Below are 22682 nucleotides of genomic sequence, written 5' to 3'. Positions count from 1 at the left end.
AACAGGGAGGTCAGGGAAAGGGCAACATTGAATAATGTCTTCTCTATGGTACCAGGACTTGAGAGGGGTCCTAAATTCTCCCATGTTTTTGAACCATATTGAGAAAAAAGGGGATATGATTCTGAGAGGCTGAGGGCTCAGTATATATGGCATGGGGACCCTTGGATGTTGCAGGTGGGGCCTCCTGCTCTTGAAAGAGGTTTGCAGTTGTGCAGGCCCTGATTAGCAAGGAATTAAAGTGAATGGTCAAAGAGACCAACAGGAGGGGTGGGGTCAGATGAAGTGATACCTTCGTCCTCTGACATAATCAGGTCCGATGGTTCAGCCCCTGTTGATTCTAGATCTGATGAAGGTTCATCCATGATATCTGGAGATTGGGAATGATACATGGATTGTGGGGGTGGCTGTTGGGCATTGGAAGCCATGAATTGAGCCACAGCCTGGGCTATCATGGACTGAAGGTAGTCTGGGTTTAGAGTCTGGTTCTCAGGAGGGCGAAGCCTGCTGCAGTGGGGGTGAATGTGGCCTGAGGGCCCAAATTAAGGGTATCTTGGCTAGTCAAGCCTGTCCCTGGGGCCGCCCTTGTGGCTGATTCTAGTTAGGAAATTCCCCTGGGGGGGAGACCAGGCCCTTGGGGCTGAGGCACAATGTGAGGAAAGGGGTTCAAAAATGGGCCTTCCCGTTGTGCCTGTCTGACCTGGGGAACCTCTGTGGATTAGTGGTTTCCCTGCGTGACTTGGCTCGTTTGGAGTTATTCTTTCCACTTGCCTTAGTAGGATGATTCCTCTTGGTCAGCGATGGTAGATTTTTCTGCCATGATGAATCTGCTTTGGGCTCAACCTCAGCAAAACGACCCCCCCTCAGCGTTATAGCTTACTAAGGGAGCCCAACAGAGATGATCCGGCCCAGTGAGGGGGGGTGGGCCATGGGGGGTTTGTAGGCACTGCGTCCTTCCGGAATGAGCTGGCCCTCCCCAATCCAATCACTCTTGTCCGGTGATAAGGTTGATCAATCTAGAGGTCTCTGTCTCAACTTGTCAGAAAACTGCCTTCTGGAATGATCCTGCAGGCAGTCTGGGCCTCTGAAAGTTACAAAATGGCGGCCGGGAGGTAATTCAAAATGGTGGCCACAAGCTCTGCGCGCCAAAAACGGCCGTTAGAAAGGAGGCCTTGAGGCCTGAGGCCTAAACTGCGATGAGCCCTCGTTCCTGAGAATCGCCTGGGCTCCTAGCGCAGCGGAGGCCTGAACTGCGGTGAGCTCTCGTTCCGAAGAATCGCCTGGGCTCCTAGCACAGCGGAGGGTGTTAGGATGGTCAGCTGGGAGGCGCTGAGGCTGGCCGAGGCCGATAATGCCTCCAGGCCTCGGAATTAGGTGAGCTGAGAGAGGCTGAGGCAGGCCGAGGCCTAGTAAGGCCTCCAGGCTCCGAAAATTGGATTGGTGCCAAAAACTTTCTCCTGCTGCTGGGGCGGTCTGCTGAGGCCGAGGGACCTAGAAAAGGCTCCCTCCAGGCCTGACGAGCCTCGTCGTCGCTTGCGGAGCCCCCCAGTCAATTGGCAAGCTTACCCCTGCCTCTAAGGCCTCCAGGCTCTGGTTAGAAGAATGGAGCCTCTGATGCAGAGGAACGGCCCCTGGTAGGAGATTTCTCTTGCTTCTGGGAATCCAATTTTCAAGCTGATTGTGAAGCTGAAAGGCTCTCAAAGGGAGAAAGGGAAAGTTCCCCCCCCCCCAAAGGGAGGTTCGTCAGCCTGTCAGCCTGCTAGGCTACAGGTTGGGATGATCACTGGAAAAAAATTTTTTTTTTTAAAAAAATTATCAAATCTATTAATAAAAATGGTTAGCACTAAGCTAAAGGGAATAAAATAAAATAGGAATACACAGTCTTCTGCTCCAGGAGTGAAGAAAAAACGCGTCTTAGAGCAAAGAGACTAAGTCTAAAACTGGGGTGCAGTTGGCACAGAGGGGGCGGTACTAAATTTCAGACTTAGTCTAATTGGAGCAGATAGATTAAGACAACCCATCCATGGGTTCTCCATCCAATCATGCTGGAGAATGTATTGTTTTCTGTAGGTGCAAGAACTGAATACACGATAAAGATTTTCAGAGATGATTTCACTGTTAGCTGAGTAAAAAAGCAACTTCAGGCAGCAGATGTGGAATAGGTTGACTTTTATTCTGTTTTGGGCAATTAACTGTTTTTTTTAAGGTTTTTTGATTATTGAAGTAAATCTCTAGCTATAATTTTGTACTGAGTGGTGCATGTGTTTGCTCTGATCTGGATATATGGGTAGATAGGAAGTATGCTGAATGCCAACTAAAGTGGAAATTACCCAGAATAATTTCCCAAAACATCTGAGGGAGCAAAATACTATTTTCTGGACCCAAGGATTTGTATTATTCACATAACACACTAGACTGGTTGTAAAGATATGGTTTATTCAATTTATTGTAACAATACACTGTATACTGGTTCTTATAATAGGGTATGATAATTAAATGTCAATTATCACATTACCACAATATATTAAGCTAAAACCAAAGAAAATCTGTTGTGAAGTAACATGTTGTATAAACCCAATCATTGTGTTGTTCCTTGCTTCCTCGCTGAATAAACAAGTTACATTTCCCAAATTCCTTCCAAAATTTATACAAGCAATACTAGAACTGTCACTTAGAAATTGAGGTGACCTTGGACTGGTCACTTTCTCTCAGCCCTAGGAAGAAGATAATGGCAAACCACTTCTGAGAAGACCCTTGCCAAGAAAACTGCCATGAGTTTTCTCATGGAACTGAACTGAATCATTGAATGAAAAAAAAAACACCTTTCTTGTTATTTATGTATTTATATTTCATATTTCTAAACTGTCCATCTCTCTCAAAGATGGGCTCTTATATAGTCTGGGAATAGCAGGAAACAGTACGAGATGTCCCCTTCCAGTGTGGGCAGGGTAGGAAGAATTACAGACAACAATCCTTCCTTTTTTCAAGAAAGTGTGCCTGTTTGTTGTTGGTTTAGCACATCAGGATTATTAGGTTTAGTCTTCCTTCCTCCCTCTTTTCCTTCCTTCCTTCCTTCCTTCCTTCCTTCCTTCCTTCCTTCCTTCCTTCCTTCCTTCCTTCCTTTCTTCCTTCCTTCCTCTTCTTGCAAACTCTGGACAGGTGGCATCTCTGGACAGGTGGCATTAACTAGTTTTACTCTTGTTCTCAGGAAAATTCTTTGTTTTTTCCAGGCCTTATCCATCTTTATAAATTATAGTTATAATGTGCAGATATTCAGAATTCTGAGTTTGACATGCTTCCTATAATGCAATATGAAAATGCTGGCTTAAAACACATTTTCAAGAGAGCTTTTGAAGGTGGGCACTATATTTCAGCCAGACCTGATGGAGGCCTCACAGCATCTGAAGAGGCACCAGACCAAATTGAGGGGAAAAATAATCAGTAATAGAAAAGATTCTATTAATTCCACTAGATTCTTCCACCATGCTTTCAATCAACTAAATAAAATCACTGAAGAGCCATCTGCCTGCCAGCATGTGAAATTTTTCCAAAACCAGGAACAGCAAGGGGCAATTATTTAAATTACCATGCATATATTCATAGGTATGCTAGGCATAGTTTTGAAAGAGTAGAGGGGTCTTATTCCACGGAGAGGAAAATGTCTGTAAATATATTCTTGCATTTTATGTCTGGCATCTCGACTTTTATCTAAGATTTTAGATAAATTTTACCTGCCTGTTAGCCTCTGACATTTTTTTTTACAGTTTCTATGGGATCTTTAGTTTTAATTTTTAACGCTGATTCTGTTTTTCAATATGGAGCACTTGAATCTAGGAATGTTAGCTTTAAGAATTGAAACTCACTGTGAATGATTATAGCTCACGGAGCACTTTAGATTTGAGTTCATTTTAGGTTGAATAAAAATGTGCTTAGAAATCTGGTTTTATATTATGAGAAGGTGGGAGAAAGAGAGCAGTAATCTATATTGGTTAGGTTAAGGAACATATGGTGAATCATGGGAGATTTAATAAGGATTAGACATATTTTCCCATCCTTTGTTCTAGTCACAATGTTCTTTTAACTTTCCCTTGACCCCTTCTTTCTGGTGTTGTTAAAAAATGTCCAATAGCCCAATAAATGGATAAAGAATAAGAGACTAGTCTAATTTTTATTACCAAGATTGGATTGGCTAAGCAAGATGCAACTGATTTCTCTTAACTGTTATCTGTTATATCTTTGCAATTGATCAAATGAAATAGACGTGACTTTTTCTGCTGCTTGCTTTATGAAACTTCTAAAAGAACTAAATTCAGTCAGTCTGGAAGAATTACAACATATACAGGCAGCCCAAATGTAATAGAGTAGCACTGCAAAATCACAAGTTGGTTTAAACAACAACAACTCAGAGCTGTACATATTCATCTGCTTACTCAATCTAGCACTAATCAAGACAGAAATGGAACAATTTTATAAAATTGCATACTCCACTGCAGATAATCTGCCTTGTAACGTTCTAGAGCAGAACATCTTATGTTGGGTAATAGAACCACAACTGTCCAGATACATTCTGCAGTGGGATGTATACTCTAAGAATGAATGATTCTGTTTTCTTACTCCAACATATTGCTCCTCCATGCTAAGTATTGCTTTCCAAAGCCTTCATGCTGAATTGGGCCCACAGTTATTGCTAGTGAACGTTATGTGTTTAAACTTGATTTATTAAACTGGAAAGTGAGCCCTACTTTACCTTTACAAGGGCCACCTGGGTGTTCCTTGCCATCCTCATTTTGAGCACCATTTTTTCAGTGAAGAAGATAACTGCAAAATACTGTTTTGAGAAGCAGTAGTAGCACTAATGTGATAAAGCAAACATAACTCATTTTCTCTTGATCAGAAGCTTCACGTAAGTATTCTTTGGGGACATTCACCTTGATTAAACTAGAATCAGTGAGCTGCTGCTTTAGCATTTCCCAAACTTATAAAAATGCTGGGGGTGCCCATTTGTAACAATAACAGATCCCCTGATTCAAGACTTTAGTCTTTAATGCATGATTAACTCATAGTAAGCAGAATATCAAGGCTGGGTGGAAAGACAGCTTGCCTTTGTTAGTACAAATAAAACAAAAAGCAAACAGAGAAAATGTTCTCATGGTTGCAAGGATAATAAAAACCATTCAATGATAATTCCCTTCTCTGTTATATGAATATCATAGCTTGTTTGGAAAATATTTAAGTCAGTGGTAAAATCTGTCATTGTCATGACTGAGTTCTTTCTATGAAATTGAGTAGAGGTTATAATGCTGCAAAGAATTAAAAGAAAAAAATCAGGGTCTTAATACATAGTTCCTTGCAAAGAGGAGGAACTGCATGATCACCAAGGAACAGAACAAGGGGGTTAATCTCTGTTTTTCTTTATGCAGTCTGCTAACTGCATAAATAACAAACTAAATTGGGCCAGATTATTCTACAGTAGCTCATATATTTGTGCACTTAAATGTTTATTTCTCACCTTAAAAATTAATATTTCAAACATTTGAAATTTAATTAATGTTTAGAAACATTAGGCAGTACAAGTGCTTTTTGGGGGTAGCAAGTTTGGATTTCATAGATTACTCACAATGTCTTATTTTAAACAAACATCAATTTACTACTTCATCATCATGTGTCAAAGCCTTTTTGAGAGGGACAGCAGGCAGTTCTCAAAATTCATAGACTCAACAGATTATGGAGTTTAACAGGATCTTAGAGGCTACCTATTTTAACCCCCTGCTCAGTGCAGGATCCACGAGAATATTTTTGACAAATGACCATCCAGCCCCTGAAAAATTTCATAAAGGAGAACTTAATTACCTTGTGGGAGCTGTTCTAAGGATTGAAAACTGTTATATGCAGGAATTTCTTCTGAGGTGAGTCCTAAACATGCTTTCTTGGAGTTGTAATCCATTGGTTTTGGTCCAGTCCTCTGGGATAATAGAGAATAAATCCATTCATACATTTGAGAACTTTTCAGATATTTGGTGACTGTTTTCCTATCTCCCCCCCCAATCATCTATTCTGTAGGCTAAATATATTAAAATCTTTTACTGTTGCTAAGAAGTTTTGTTTTCCAGACTTCTCAATCTCTTGGTAATTATCCCCCAAATGTGGATGACTCCTTCCTTTATAATGTGGAACAACCTAGTTTAGTTACCGTAAGTTTTAAGTAATCTCCATCTTCTATATATTGGGATGAGTCCCAAGCTAGTGCTCACTGGATAAATATTCTATAGTTGCCATAAGCCACACTTCTTAGGAATTTTGTAAAAAAAAAATCCTACTAGATCAAAAACTCATATCCAGCATTCAGTGGCACAAAGTGGCTGAACAGAAGCAACTGAGAAGCTCATAAGTAGGACAAGAATACCCTCTACCCCAATGTTCACACCACTGATCATTAATCTTAATTCCATAGATAGCAAAAGGTCAATAAGATTACAGTGACAGATTGATCGCTCATGACTTTCTCCTGTTTAAGAAGTCATTCACTGTGACAACCATTTTGTTCTCTTCTGAATTTGGTCCAGTTTGTCATTGTATTTTGTATGTGTTTGTGTGTAGATTCCTTGAGATTCTAATACAAAGAATAATTGAATATAAATGGTATTAATCAGTTAATATATAAATCCAAATTATTTTGGGTTTTCCCAAATATCCTACTTATTGGATCATTTATTTCAATGGAAAGACAAGTAAATATTCTGTTTGGGCACCTCACAACAATTGAAAAAGGCAATGGGTATATTAAAGTTCCTAAGTAGTACTAATGACACCTGTTTTTCCAATGCAGAATATTCAAGTGGACCCAGGATTCATATTAAAATAAAGCACCTGTTCCCCATCGTAGATTCCCAGATATGATCAGATTTAAATTAAATTACATGCACCTATTGAGGGACCTAAGACTAGGAAAGAGTGGGATAATGATGAATGGCATCAAGCAAATTTGTCTCTTACATTGAAGCTTCTTATAACCAAATGAAGAAATGAAGAAAATAACTGAATTTATGGGGAAGGATAGAGGATATTTTCATTTTTCTTTCCCTATTTGGCTAGGAATATGGATAATGGTGTAGAATACAGACAGAAAGATGAGAGAGTGATTTATCATTTCCTACTGTTGTGTTTCAAGGGTCATTTTTTCTCCTTCCATTCAATCACATCTGATTCTCTGAGATTGCTTGGACAAGTCCCTGCAGTTTTTCAGAAATGGCTTGCTATTGTCTCTTTCCTAGGACTGAAAGAAAGTAACTGGCCCAAGATTGCACAGCTGGCTTCTTGCCTGAAGCAGAACTAGAACTCCCAGTCTGCTAGTTTCTAGCCTGATGCCTTAACCATCGCACCAAATTGACAACATAGTTGGTTATAAAATCCATCCACTTTGGGCAGGGAACAGTATTACTGAACATTCACAGTTGCTCACTGTTAAAAGCAACTGATGTGGGCTTTAGAAATGTTGAGGGGCCATGCTGTAGTCCCCTTCTGATAATTCACAGCTAAGATGCTAAACTTAGCATTAAATACAACGTAATAGTCATGGTTGTGCTTGTTGGACTTAAATGTGTGCTCTGATGAAAATAAATCTTCAAAGATGTTGTGAAGCTCCAGGTGACAGGGCTATCAGGATGAATTCTTTGAGGTGTGAAACACTTTCCCTGGGGCCAGGTGGGATGTTTTCCGCTTAGATAAATCATAATATTTTTCAAAGAATTTTTATCCTGTCATAGTGCCAAATCTATTAACATATTTGCTTGTTCTTTTCATTCCCTCTCTCCCTTTCTGTAGTTTCTCCAGGATACTTTAGATGCCCTATTTAATATCATGATGGAACATTCTTATAGTGACGCATATGACATTCTTGTCTTTGATGCTTTGGTAAGGATTACTGTATCAACTCTTTCAATCAAGTAAGCTCTTTTCTAGCATTCTGCATTTTTTTTTTTTTAGAAACAAGACACAAGAGAGCATGATGCCACCAAAGTGAGCATGATGGCTTCACTTCTCATCCATGCTATAATTAGCCTCCTTGCATTCAGGGTAAACTATCTATGTGGAACTAGAAACATCAGAATTATCTATTTCAGGAGATAGTTATTAATTAAGTCCACATTGGAGTTTCACATGTTTAGATATTAATCCATTTGTTAGATAGAATCTCACGTAGACTTTTTCTCCATGTTCTAATTTTTTTCCATGTGAATCTGAAAAATCCACATCTATTGTTTCCAGCTTCCTCAAATATTTGAAATTTTGCAATACAACTTTCCTTGTTGTGCACATTTCATATACATTCCGTAACATATTTTAAAGCATAAAATAAATGCATGCATTTTTTCTTAGTATTTTTAAACATGTATGTTTAAAACTGCAAATACTTCTATATGAGATACTGTATTTGGATGCTTGCTTCTCAAATAAAGGTTCTCTTTTGGACTGATCTTAGCAAGTCAATACAATTTTGTGTGAATTTTGGACTGGGAACTGAAAAAATGCCAGCATATTTAATTCATTGCAACATACAGCGTTTCCCATATCTGTTTTGGCAATGGCATTTATCCATTTCCTCTGGAGGCTGGGTGGATTTCCTTTACATCCCTATCTACTGAGGTGGATAGCTCCAAATGACATAAGTAGTTTTCCTTCTCACAATTTTCTGCTTGGTATGGTCCAAAAATCAAGATGGCAGCCACAAGAATGTAATCTAAGCACCATCTGTTTTTTATATGGCAGAGCTCACAGGCTCTTGTTTCTTTCTTTATTTCTTGCATTAAAATATCTGCACTTAGCCTTCCAAGTGCTTTACCAAAGTAAGCAATCTGGAATAGGAACCAAAAATTAATTAGACACTAAAATGTCACCAATATTCTGAATTCAGTGGAGTCCATAAAGAAGGAGCCCCTCTTCCCTCTTCCGTTAAAAAACATTTCCAAGTGATATTTTACATATGAAAACCCTTATTCTGTTAATGTGTTACAGATTTATGTAATAGGACTCATTGCCGATAGAAAATTTCAGCATTTCAATACTGTACTGGAGGCTTACATTCAGCAACATTTCAGTGCAACTTTAGCCTACAAGTAAGTATATAACAATCCTGATGGGGAAGTCAATATGGGAAGCCCCTAAATCATATTCTGTCCTGCTGTTTGATGCATGTGGAAGAAAGGGAACAAGGGAATAGATCTCACTTCTTCATACTGATTCTCCATGGATCATTCTAATCTTTGCAAAAATATTCTCCATGCAACAAAAAACTAGAAATGTATTTATAGTGGTCCTATGCAAATGGTTTCAAAGAGTTCTCAACCTTATCCTGTACTTCTAATGTAATATTAGTCTATGAAATAATTATGGCTGCCATCCAGGATCATCTTGTATGAAAGATAGAAATAATAATGTTGAATAGTAATAGTGTTTTTTTCCCCCTCAGGTGATAAGTTTTAATACCTGCATTTGAATTACAAAAAAAAAAAATCTGCTGTGTACAACATATATTACATATATTTTCACTCACATACTTAGAAATCTAATTTGATAAAAATATTTTTCCATTTTTGTAACATGTTCTCCTGATTTCAGGAAATTAATGGCAGTTCTGAAGACTTATTTGGATACTTCAAGCAGAGGACAACAGTGTGAACCTATATTAAGAACGCTAAAAGCTCTGGAATATGTATTCAAGTTCATAGTTCGGTCAAGGACTTTGTTCTCTCAGTAAGTATTCAATTTAAATTTCTTCTTATGCATAAAATCTGCACAGGTATAGCATACTTTTCTTCAAATTGGTATATCCCAGATAATAATTCTTAAAGTTCCCAATCTGATGGCCATGTGGCTTGGAGGTTTGGGAATTGTAAATCCAGAGCACTTAGAAAGTGCTGGGAAGGAGTGATTTTCTGTTGACAATTTGGCCAAGTATATTATCAGTGAGAATGGTAAGTATGTCAGGCTTGAACAGGGCTGTTATGCTGGCAACTTCATGAACCCATTTATGTAATTATTTTTAGCAATAATATGAAAGTGTGTTTATCATCTTTTGTGATCATCTTTTCAATTTTTCAGTGTAGCATTGGAATTTTCTCATAGTCTCTCATCCATATCCAGTCTATTTAGTTTTTTTTAAAGATTAGTCTTACATGATTAAGGATTATCACCTAACTAGGCAGAAATGTTATGAATGACAAACTTATATGTGCAAGATCAGTGAGCATGAAAAATAAACTCAGTTGTTTTATACTGGAAAGAACATAGAGACCATTTCTAAACTATATAAAATTGGAAACAAGGTCAGTAGACACTAAGATGATACACAAAGAGCACACTAAGCAGCAATTTGCTGCATGGATGGAAGTTTTCAATCCCTATTAAAATCCACAGAGGTCCTAATAACATCTGAAAAAGAGCAAGAGAGAAATTCAGCACACCATTTTAATACTGTATAGCAATTTCTCCTTACTATAATTGTGTTCCTCTGAATGAAACACATTACAGTTGTCAATGGGCCCAGAGAGGAGAAAGGAGTCTAAGAATCCAATCAAATGTGCAATCAACTTGTACATTCACTTCAAGCCCTCGCCTTTGATTTGGGATAATGGAAGCCTTTAGATACATACTTTCTAAGTATTACTTTTTTCAAAGCAACAGGAGAACTTAAGACTCCCCATTTTAGTGGAGATTTATTTTTTGAATGTGTCCTTTTATAAATAAGTCCAATTAGGTTTAGCGTATATTTATTATGTTATGTTATTAATTGCGAAGTCGTGTCCGACCCATCGCGACCCCATGGACAACATTCCTCCAGGTCTTCCTGTCCTCTACCATCTTCTGGAGTCCATTTAAATTCACACCTACTGCTTCAGTGACTCTTAGCGTATATAACACCTTCCAACTCTACTGCAGTCTCTATGAAATCACACAGTTACATTTTATTTGGAGTATTCCAGAATGAAGGTTTTTGATGTGAACCTGTTTAGCCAGGCTGTGAATTGTCCATATAGACATATAGTAGTTTCTGACATATCCTTCCATTTCTTTTCTCCACCATAGTGTGAAAACTTTGAAATACCTTCTCCAGAGGTTTGCATTATAATGTTTGTTTATATATCTTTTCTTGTGTTTTTTTTTCCCTTCTCATAGTGTTTTATTCTTTTCCTGTGTTCATTTTTGTTTTCTCCTCTTGACATATGCTTTCTGAGAAGGCAGCTTTCGTTACAGAGATTGCTTCATCTGGAAAAGTTAATTAACTTACTTCTCCCCACGCAACTTGATTTTCAACAAGGCAAATCTTCATTCATACCGAATCATCTTTTGCTTTTCATCTGAACCATCTGAACTTATGCTTCCAACCTTTTGGAATTCATCAAAGGATACTCTACTGCCACAATGCCTACTTCTTAAGAAGCCCTGTAAAGCATCCCAACTGAAGTTATGTAGGGTAATCATAAGGGCTAGCCTTCTGCTTTCATCAGACATTATTGTAGAAACCTTCAGCCTTGACAAAAGATCTCTTTTTGATTAGGTATTCTTTTCCATGAGCTTCAGCAGTTTCACCAAGGAAACTAGCTTGCTTTTCAGCCATATCTGAATGATTTCAAAAAGACATCATGATTCAGATTGCAATCCTATGACTGATCATCTATGAATTTAAAAACCACACCTCCCTCCTCTCTCACTTTTTCTCTGAGTGTTAGCTATTTCCTCCACCAGACCTCTTACAAATTGGGGAAATCTCCAGGATGTTTTATGGGGCAAAAGCCAAGTAAATAACAAATACAATACAAATAACAAATTTGTTCTGCAAAATTCAGAAACAAGTTCTGTGCCAGCACAGAGGAATACATTTAGAGGTAAATAAAAAGTTCCTTATCTCTTTTTTTCAATAGAGGTTTGTGTTTAGAGAAAGGAGTAAAACGAGATCATTAACTCCATTGTACAGTGCCAATCCCTTCATATGAGCAGTACAAATTTTATAAATAAAAACATGAATATAACCTGTCATGCACTGATGAGGCAGCATCATAGGGAACAAAGTAGACAAAATAGGATAATTTTGGGTATACAGATCACACTAAGCTCATATGTGCTTTATTTGGAATACAATGTTTGAACTTTCCATTGTGTTTTATAAATCAGGCCTTGGTATTATGTGAATTACTATGTCACTCTGATGGGTATATGGCTTAGTGTGATATATGAACCTGATGTCTTGTAATTTGATAAGTAGAGAGACTGTTTTCTTCTTGCTAACTTTCCCTAGAATATCAGATTTATTTTAAGGCTCTTGTCTTATTCTGTTGCTACTTTAGTATTTTCTTTTTCCTAACAAAAAAATCGACAAGGCAACCGGAGCACAGCATTTGGTTTGAACAAATGATTTTATACTCTCTTTGTTTGACAATTGTTTTGTTTTGTTTACAAGACCATAGTGTATTATTCTTTTTATTATTTCTTCCAGCATTTGGCTTTATGATACATACACACATCCATGAAAATTAAAATCATACTCCTTTGCAAAAAGGGGAATCTGTTCCCAGCCCCTCTGGGGAACTTCATTTAATCTGTTGCATTGTTACTTGTGACTGAAGCCTTCTTTAGCTCTTCACATGGCTGGTCCTATCCCTAAAGCAGGGCATATGATTATCCCTGAATGTTAGGCAGTAATTGCCAAGGGGCATCTATGTGATACAATATATGTGTTTAGGTAGTGCTTTGCAATAATTGTGGCAATTATATTTAAGCTAAGGGAGCTGGGCTAGAAGTGGATAGGACCAATAGGCTGAGTTCCTTGCCTTTAGGCAACTTTTCCCAACCTCTTTCTCAGATATAAAGGAGTTACAAATTGCAGAAAAATAATTGCACCCTTTAAGAGAGTTGCATGTTAGAAAGCAAATATAAGGTAAAGTGTCACTCATATTCTTTAATTGCACAATATCTTTTTAGAAGCATTTCTTTGTGGTTTGAAGAAATATGCAGATATTTTTGAGTGATATTAAATCGACCAAATACATAATGTTTTTAAGTATTCTTGAAGGTTACCATCTTGGAAGCCTGGAGAGAGATCTGCTGCTATATAACAGCAGATAGTAGCAACTGGTCATTCATGTCTGGGCTTAGAAGCAACAGTACATAAATAGTCCAAATATGGGAGATAACTGTCTTGGAGCCCACAAACCAAGCCTCCACCCTGCCCTGGCTCTTTCTTGCTCACTTTACCTCATACAATACAAATGAGTTAACAAAGGAATGTGGAAGCTGGATTTCCTTCTGATCCAGCAGGTATTATGGGAACTATTATGAGCCGAGGTGGTGCAGCAGTTAGAGTGCAGTACTGCAGGCCACTTTAGCTGACTGTGTTCAGCAGGTCAGCAGTTCAAATCTCACTGGCTCAAGGTTGACTCAGCCTTCCATCCTTCCGGGGTAGGTAAAATGAGGACCCAGATTGTTGGGGGCAATGTAAATATATATATATACATTGCTTACTGGTGTACACCGCTTAGGGAGTGCTTGCACTTAAAGCGGTATATAAGTCTCATAAATAAATAAATAAACTATAGTCCAAAAGATTTGGAAGGCATTAGCTTTGCTATACGTGACTTAACTGGGACTTCCTGTCAGAATACCCCCTTCCTTAAATCTCTCCCATTTATTTGGCTTGCTTCGTTTTATGTTCATAATCTCTCACCTGCTTTGTTTTAATTAGAGAGGGAGAGAGGAATCTGCAAAAAGAATAAAAATGATGGGCTGCAGATTGCAATGGCTGCCTTTTCAGCAATATCTTGCAGTACTGCTCCATCCTTCTTTGTAATCTATCCTTTGTTGCCTTGCCAAAGAGCCCTCAAACATTTTTGCTTGGCTGTGTAAGCCTTCACCTGTTGCAGAATTGGTACTTCTCGGGTAGTACCAATTTTCCCAAGGTATTGGGAATAAATTAATGTTTCAGTTACATTATTATATGACTGTGTTAGGAGAACGTCTGAGAGGTTTGCTTGAAGGACCATAGAACTCTACACAGGCCACTGCTTGAAAGCTAAGCCTGGCTGGGGCTGCTCAGTACTTAGATGGGAGGCTGCCAAAGGGGTATCAGCTCGGTAGTCTTGAAAGGGTAATACCCTGTTAGAAAGCATTGGCTTCTGAACTGTTGCCAAAAAGAGGCGTGGCTGAGTCCAGGTAGTAGCAGGTCCTAAACTCAGTTTAAGAGTGGCTTTGCCTTTGTAGCTGAAATAATCACACACACACACACACACACACACACACACACACACACGACACAAACACACAGTGAATGGCTTTCCAAAAAGTTGTTCACAATTTTTTAACATCCCTCCCATTCCTTTTCCTAAGAATGAGTTGGGTTTTTCCATGAGGAAGCAGCTTCTGATTAGAATTCTTAGAATGTCTTAGAGGCAGAAAGGTTTCCTTGCTGATTCTATCCCCACATAGCAGTCCTTGCATCATCTCCATGAGCATCTGCAATTCTTCTGCCTGAATGGGGGCCTTAAGGGGCAACAAGAAGCAGGGAAAAATAAAATAATAAGCAATAAAATGAACATTTTTGTCCATTCAAAGCTGATGTTGCATACAGGCCAGATGCACTATTTATAACTTTTGTTATTACTTCAGTTTCTCTATTGTACTATTAAAATGTGTGGAGTACTATGAGATATGCCTGATTCATTATGTGAGGGTAGGTTTCCAATGTGGTGCTTGAAATCTTCTCTAAATAAAAGTTCTGGACAAGATAGACCTTGTCTACCAAGTATAATTACATATATTTCCTTCTTTTGTTTCAGCCTCCCTGAATTGTTAGATTTATTTGCTAATAAAGAAGATTAAGTCATGTTTAATGACCGTTAATAAGCTGAACATAATGAAGGCCACAATGCTATTATTATCTAATGTAGATCTGGAACAACCTTAATATTGCTTTTAATTAGCAAGCTTTGAATGCAAATTTTTCTCTGCAAGGAAAAAAGAAAAGAAAAAGAAAAAAGCAGATGACATTTGATTTGAATAAAATTATGCAACTAAAGGATGTATTTTTAACATTCGGTTTTGGAAACACTGTGGAGATATAATATTCAGGTGGTTGGTAACCCAATTCACATTTCATGTCTGTTTGGTTATTATTTGATTTTACATAGGGCACATTCACATACCCTTTCTGTCCCAGGAAGATTTGACCTCAGGAATGAAAGCGATTGACACTTGCTTTCCTGAAAAACAAAGGTGGGAGGGCATAGCACCTGAGGAATGCCCAAGGGAGCATATGGTAGCCTGCTGTTCTCAAGGCATTTCAATCTGGACAGGACTTAGAACTAGCATGAGCAAAAGGGCAGCTTAAATGGATAAGACATATGCAACATAGCCTCAGTTTACTTCTCTTCTGTCATGTTCTCATCATATGCTAAACAAACAAACAAACAAACAAACAAACAAACCTCTTAAATAATAATTTGTCAAACTATAGGAGGTCCAGTCATAGCAGGTACCTAAGAAATTCCTTTTTTTGTGGCAGTGCAGAAATTTCCCTATATGTTTACAAAGGACAGATTAATGCTACATGCTTTGATCAAATATTATATTGATGGGAACTTTAGGAAGAAAATTGACACCTTTTATTATTTATTGATTTAAATGTATTGGTCACCAACTCCAGAGGACTGTGGATGGCATATAGTTTTATTTGTGTTACGGACTTTATTGTTTACAGGCTTTGACTATAGGCAAGCAGATATGGTGCAGGGTTTCCTGCCTGAGCAGGGGGTTGGACTAGATGACCTCCAAGGTCCCTTCCAACTTTACTACTACTATTATTATTATTAAATATGGTTTGGCCCCAATCTGACCTAAATGCTATTTTTTAAAAAGGACATTAAAGGGACAAAGTCTAATAAAGATAGATAAGAAACTGTGGCTACTTTCTGTGGTTGGTTTTGAACCAAGCCAATTTGAAAGTAAGGCTTTTTAACAGAATCCATGATGCCTAGTTCAAATAACAAACAATTTAAGTACAGTTAACAATAAAAGCACTCAGAAATAGAAAGGGAAGAAAAGAGAAAAGTACAATTTGTTACACCTGCTGTATAAAGCATAGGACAGTGTGACCTGACCAATGCCTTTAAAGGAGAATGAGAAAGACCTTAATTAGTTAGTGGGAAGAATGAACTAAATAATAGTGTACTTATTTATTGAAGCAAACTGCCCACTAAGTTGTAGAATCTGTGTTGGGAATTTTGGAGAATATTTATCCAGATAGCTTAAGGATATAAAAATCTACCTCTTCTGGATTGCTGTTGGTTCTGAGTTTTAAATAGCCCTTTGCTAAAATGCTTCCACTGGGTTCTGTCATCTCCATGTAGGTTTTGCATGTATACATATATCTCTTATTTGGCTTGCCCTTAGGGCTTGTAATATGCCCTAACTTTCTTATGAAGGAGAAGAGATTGAGAGATATTTCTGTATTAACAGCTGTCATCATAGGGATATAAGGTTGGAAAGGACTTTGGAGGACTTCTAATCCAACTTTCAGTGCAGGGCAGAAATCTTTATATCATCCCAGGCAAATGGCTTGAAAATCTCCAGCGATAGAGCATCCATGACCCCATGAGATCCATAGTTTTCTCATTCCAGAAGTTCCTACTTAGTTTGAATATGGATGTCCCTCTGAAAAACCTCCACCCATTCTTGTCCTACTCACAGGAGGTATGGATAATAATACTATATTGCTTCTCCTGCAACTCCTCTTCAAGTACTGCTCTATCAATGTCCTCTTATTTCCTTCTTATTTCCTTAGGCAAAATTTACTCAGTTTATATAACTGTTATTTGGAGGAGTTAGTTCCAAGCCCCTCATCATTTCTGCTATTCTTTTCTACATCATTTCCATCATTATTCTAAGTTTGGATTTGTGGGTTTTTTTTGAGGATTTCTCAAAGAGATTTTGATAGGAGAGATCCTGCTTTGCTCATTAGTCAACTTAATGACAACAATTCAAGCTTTTATTACAATATTTAATTCTTTATTAAAATTGAAAGAGAAGGAATGAGTCAGAAAAAAATGGAACTTATATAAATAGGAAACTAAGCAACAATTTTCAACTGACCTTGTACATATGCCAATTAAGAACAAAAGTATTCTTTAGTTGCATACTAAAGTAAGCATGCCATATTTTATCTAACTTGTTTTATTCAGAAGGTGCTGTGATTGATGGGGAGGGATTGATAGACAGGCAACTGAGGAGAATCCCCTCTTGGATTTTTTTTTTTTGTCAGATGGGATTCATTTTAAAGAAACTTTCCTCTATTTTGGTATGAGTTAGAGACTTGCTGCCTGACTTTCATTTCAATAATTCCAGAAAAAAAATCTGTTTAATGCTCAGAGATGAATAGTCAGCAACATACATTTAGAGCAATAACCTTGCCAACTTTAAGATGTGTGGACTTCAACTTTCAGCTTTCCTTATCTAGCATGCAAGAAGTTCTAGAAGTTAAAGTTCACACATCTTAAATTTGCTAAGATTGAGAAACTCTGGTTTAGGTCACAGTGTGTCCCAGTCAGGAAGTTGCATTAGATGACCCAACTGGATGATAATGATGATGACGATGATGCTATTCATTCAGTTGTGCCCCACTCTTGGTGATTCTATGGGCCAGGTCTCTGCACATTTTCCAGTCTTGCACTATTTTTTTAAGTTGTTCTATGCTGTGACTGGTGTCAGTTTTGATGGTGTCTAGTCACCATGTTCTTTGGTGGCCTGCTTTCCTTTTACCTCTAACTTTTCCAAACATAATTGCTTTCTCCAGTAACCCAACTAGATTTAGGGATGATTCCTTAACAGGAGGGGAAAAAAAAGAGTCCTGGATCCATGAGTAGATCTAGAAGTATTGTTTGAGATATGTATCTGATGTAATAATATTCAATACATTCTCTTCTTTGACTGAAGCTCAGATTTGAAACACTATTTTATTTTTTTCTCCTCTTTCAGACTATATGAAGGTAAAGAACTGACAGAATTTGAAGAAGCCATGAGAAGGCTTTTTGAGTCAATCAACAACCTGATGAGAAGTCAACACAAGACAGCTATTTTATTACAGGTTGGCCTATTTTTTTCCTTCAGTGCTTTAGGTCACTGATTTTCAAACTGGGCAACATTAAGATGTATGGATTTCAACTCCCAGAATTTTCCAGTCAGCATCCCCATATTTACATGATAAAAATTCACATGGTTGGCAACTGATTCATATTTATGATGGTTGCGATGTCCCAGGGTCATATGATCACCTTTTGCAACCCTATGACAAGCAAAGTCAATGGGCAAGACAGATCATTTAACAACTACGTTACTAACTGAAAAACTGCAGGGATTCACTTAACAACTCTGGTAAGAAAGGTCGTAAAATAGAGCAAAATACACTTAATAACTGCTATCGCTTAGCAACAGAAGCTTTGGGCTCAGTTGTGGTTGTAAGTCAAGGTCTGTATATGTTCTCTTTTGCTCTACAATTGCTCAAAATTAATTCTGCCTTTCAAAAAATGTCTACCACTTGTCCTTGATAAAGGATTGTTTTACAAATATGTGTCAAAATACACACTCAAGTACCAAGCAACTTAAGCAGAGATTGATTTATCTGTTTGGACAGCCTGTGTGTCATTTTGTTTTTGAGGTCGCATTATGAAATCTTATAACCCAAGTAATCCTGCTGCTAAGCTCTGGACAATCAATCAGCCTGCAATGTGGCACAACTGAGCACTCTAGTAAAGAAAAAACACCAGCACCAACATAAATTCTACTTTGAATCCTACCTTTCCAGTTTAGTGTTAAAGATCTGCAGTTTGGAATCTGTAGTATAAAACTCAGAATAAAAAGGCTAAAAATGGATGAAGCAGCTCAGTTTTTGATGTCTCTACTTTTAAAAAAACTATTTAACTACCCAGTAACATTGTTTGCTTGCTTTAAGCTGCAGTCCAGAGACTGTTGTTGACTCTAAGGGGGGAAAAAAGAAGGTATCTAAAGGAACCTTTTTGTATAATTATTGTCCTTATCTTTTACATTGGTGAGAGTGGAAATAGTTTTGGTTTTGCAGTGCAGTTAGGACAATAACTGATAATTCACACAGAGAAGATTTTAAAAGTATAGGTATTTAGAAATCAGAGTTATCGTCAGCATGCCCTAATATAATAAATTACAGTTTATGGATTAATATTTTGGATCGTTGCAGTAGGATGCAGAGAAGTTGAAACTACAAGGAAAGGAAATGCCTTTTTTATGTTAGCTTTATGCAGTGGGAAAAGATAAGGTGCTAAATATATTAGGAAAGGTAGACACAAAAATGGAAATACCACAGCAGTGTGTACATGAGCTGGATATAAATGAGGTGGAAGAATCACTTCAGTCATAACATTAAGCTTAGTAAATGATGCAGAGTGAAACTGCAGAAATAATCTTAGTTCTGGCTCTAGGTTTAGGAGGAGAGGAGATTCCCCCCTCCCCCCCGTCAAGAATTTTTTTTTAGATACTTCTGCCTGGTGTATAGTATTTTTGTTAAAGGGATCTAGCAATGCCACAAAAAGTCAATTACAATTTCCTACTCCTCTCTAAATAATTAGAATAATTTTATGTCCTTGACCTGAAGAAAATGCTGTCACTGTCAGGCACTTCAACTGAAAGTAGCTCAAGGTGGAGAAAGGAGAGTACATTTTTATAGGTCTGTAACATTGTGAAAGGCATATTTTGGAAAGAGTGATAAAAATGCATATATTCATGAGCATGTCTCAAGTTCACATTCTTATCACATTGTATTAATTATTCTTGGGAAATTTGAACTTCTGGATTCTTTAGACATTATTCTTTTTTTGTAAATATATTTTATTGATTTTTTTAACATAATCGTCATAATATTTGTTAAACAGCGTGTTGTCTGGGTTTATATTAAGCAATCACTAACAATAATCTATAATCCATATAGTAGCTTTGCTTGATTTTTTCTTCTTCCAATAATATTCTCTTTGCCAACCTTGAATTAATACAATTTTTATTATTTTGATAAGTAACAATTAAGTATAAAGATTTGTCCAACATTTCTACAAATAATATTCACATCCATATAATGCTTCTTTTCTATCTAGACATCTTGGTTGCCTCATTATAAATCCTGTTCACAATTCTTATTTAAATTTGTTTTCCCCACAGTGTTCAAAACATTCTTACTAGTTAAGATTTTCTCAAAGTTGATTACATTTAAATATTTAAGTCTATTTTATTCATAGAAGCCATCCCAACACTTTTACATTTTTCATATCTTAAAAAATATAAAAAAACAAAAAAAGGAGAAGAAAAAAAGGAAGAAGAAAATAAAAAACAGTATGCTATTTAAAGTACATCTTAAAATAATATACATTTATTTCCAATTTTTTCTATTTTTTTAAATCATAATTAACCATATGTTTAATCTTTAAATGTTCTTTATATTAACCATTCCAAACATTTTAGATATTATTCTTTATTAGAGACAGATTACACAAGATAAAAATGAGGTAGGTCAAGATTTTTGAAGGAGTATCTGAATCCATAGAGCTTGTTTAAATGCAGAGATCAGCCTTGGAGGTTTATCTATAAAAAATCAACAGATTGGAGGCTTTTTGTGTTTTAGGGTATCCTGTTAAGCTCCCTTATACCTTTTGCCCCATTGTTACACCCTTCTCTCTTAGGCTGAACTTTGCTGAGATAGTTATTTGATTAAATTTAATGTTCTATATTACTACTAGTATTAAATAGTGTGACTCTTACTTGAAAAATAATTTAAACTTTTATTAACAATGGCTGCATTTTATTACAATATTATTTTTGTAGGTTTATGTTTCCAGCTGTTTTGAAAGTTTGGTAATCCAAACTAATCCAAAAAGAAACCCCCACTAAAACCCAAGACAGAGAACAAGAAAACAGCAAAGCTCTCCTCCGTTACATAAAAGGCACCACAGACAGAATCAGCAAGATCCTCCACAAACACAACATTAAGACAGCATTCTGCACAAACAGAAAAATATCCACCATCCTAAGAAAACCCAAAGACAAAATTGAATTAGAAAATAAGGAATATATGAAATCCCATGCACCGCTTGTCCCACCACATACATCAGACAAACCAACAGAAGAATAAGTGCACGCATTGAAGAACATAAGAACTCAGTCAAAAAAGAGGAACCAACTTCTTCCCTGGTCCAACACCTTAAAATCACAGGACATGAAATTGACTTCAAAAAGACCAGAACTATCGCCAAAACTGAACACTTTAATAACAGAATAATCAGAGAAGCCATCGAGATAGAAAAATGCCCACACAGCATGAACAAACGAGATTATACCTCCTGCCAGCCATTTGGAAACCCGCCCTTATTGACAAACGAGTCCCTAACACAAAGAATGACACCAGACCCACACTCACAAAAGCCACACAGGATGTCACCACCACACGTCCATGCAAAAAGCAAACCCAAACCCACACCAATGATGAGGCATGACCACAAACCAGAAGCCAGACCGCAGCTGCATCATTAGCCACTTTAAACCCCTCCAATCCATACATGAAGCAAACTGACACCCACCATGAAGATGAGGCATGACCACGAACGCGAAGCCAAACAATAGCAATGCAGCTCACCATCTCACATTCCCGTGCAACTCAGACTAACCTGAGCACAACAAAGCCCCCACCCAAACAGAACACTCCCCCAACCAATCAGAGCACAGCCAACCCCCCCATCCAATCAGAGCACAGCCAAGCTCCTAACCAATCAGAACACACCTCCATCCAATCAGAACACAGCCAAGCTCTCATCCAATCAGTTCATATCCCCACTGGCAGTTAAAAGGAAGAAACAGTTACGGTCACACATTGCTCCTAGAAGCACGAAGCCGAAAACACCAGCCTGAAGATGATGAATGAGAATATCTATCTATCTATCTATCTATCTATCTATCTATCTATCTATCTATCTATCTATCTATCTATCTTCGGTTATTTGATATAATGTCTTATATCAAACTCTGGGCAGCTCCAATTAGCATTTTTTCAACTCATATTAATGATAAAAACAACTTAGTACATAAATATATTACATTAATATTGCTAGGGATGCTTTTTTCCATTACCACAGCACAAATAACACTGAATTTTTTTTGTTTTCTTTGCTTTTATTTAGTTTTTAAAAACACGATTGGCCAGTTCACTCTGTTAACTTCACAGCTTTGGGAATTTATACCGAACCAAAGCCCAACATTCAACCTGAAGTTCTGCATATATTTCTTGAAGGTTGAGGCAGAAGATAGTCCACATTAGGCTTATATAACGCATCCCTTTTCCTCATATCCCAGAAATGGTGAAATGTATCCATTCAAGTTTTATATTGTAATAATTGTATTTTGGGAAGTGGATTTGGGAGAGAATAAGAGAGCAGATGAATCAATATGTAACTGTATAGTTAAAAAGCCTCTGAAATGCAAAAGACTATTCTGTGGAATTTATTTAACAGTCAAAGTGACCTAGAGAAAGCAAGATGTACCTCTTAGAAAAATTCCCTAAGTCAGAATCCAAGATGTTATTGCTTTTTAGTGGTAAATATAATAGTTATTGTACTATTGTTGAGAAAAAAGGG

The 22682-nt window shown here is 37.3% G+C and overlaps 1 protein-coding gene across 1 annotated transcript in view; it reads left to right on the top strand.

The window, feature by feature from the left end:
* The window catches only part of DOCK2 (dedicator of cytokinesis 2), a 308188-nt gene that overhangs the window by 56111 nt on the left and 229395 nt on the right, over positions 1 to 22682 (top strand). The window contains exons 20-23 of the mRNA XM_039353200.1: positions 7819 to 7908; positions 9010 to 9110; positions 9613 to 9747; positions 18016 to 18124. Of these exons, the coding sequence (XP_039209134.1) occupies positions 7819 to 7908; positions 9010 to 9110; positions 9613 to 9747; positions 18016 to 18124 (435 nt within the window). The remainder of the gene's footprint in view (positions 1 to 7818; positions 7909 to 9009; positions 9111 to 9612; positions 9748 to 18015; positions 18125 to 22682) is intronic.

The sequence above is a fragment of the Crotalus tigris genome, unplaced genomic scaffold, assembly GCF_016545835.1.
Source record: "Crotalus tigris isolate CLP2741 ecotype Arizona unplaced genomic scaffold, ASM1654583v1 scf7180000017568.12009008, whole genome shotgun sequence".
Lineage (NCBI taxonomy): Eukaryota > Metazoa > Chordata > Lepidosauria > Squamata > Viperidae > Crotalus > Crotalus tigris.
Note: the sequence above shows the minus strand (reverse complement) of the source record. Positions and strands in the feature narration are given on the sequence as shown.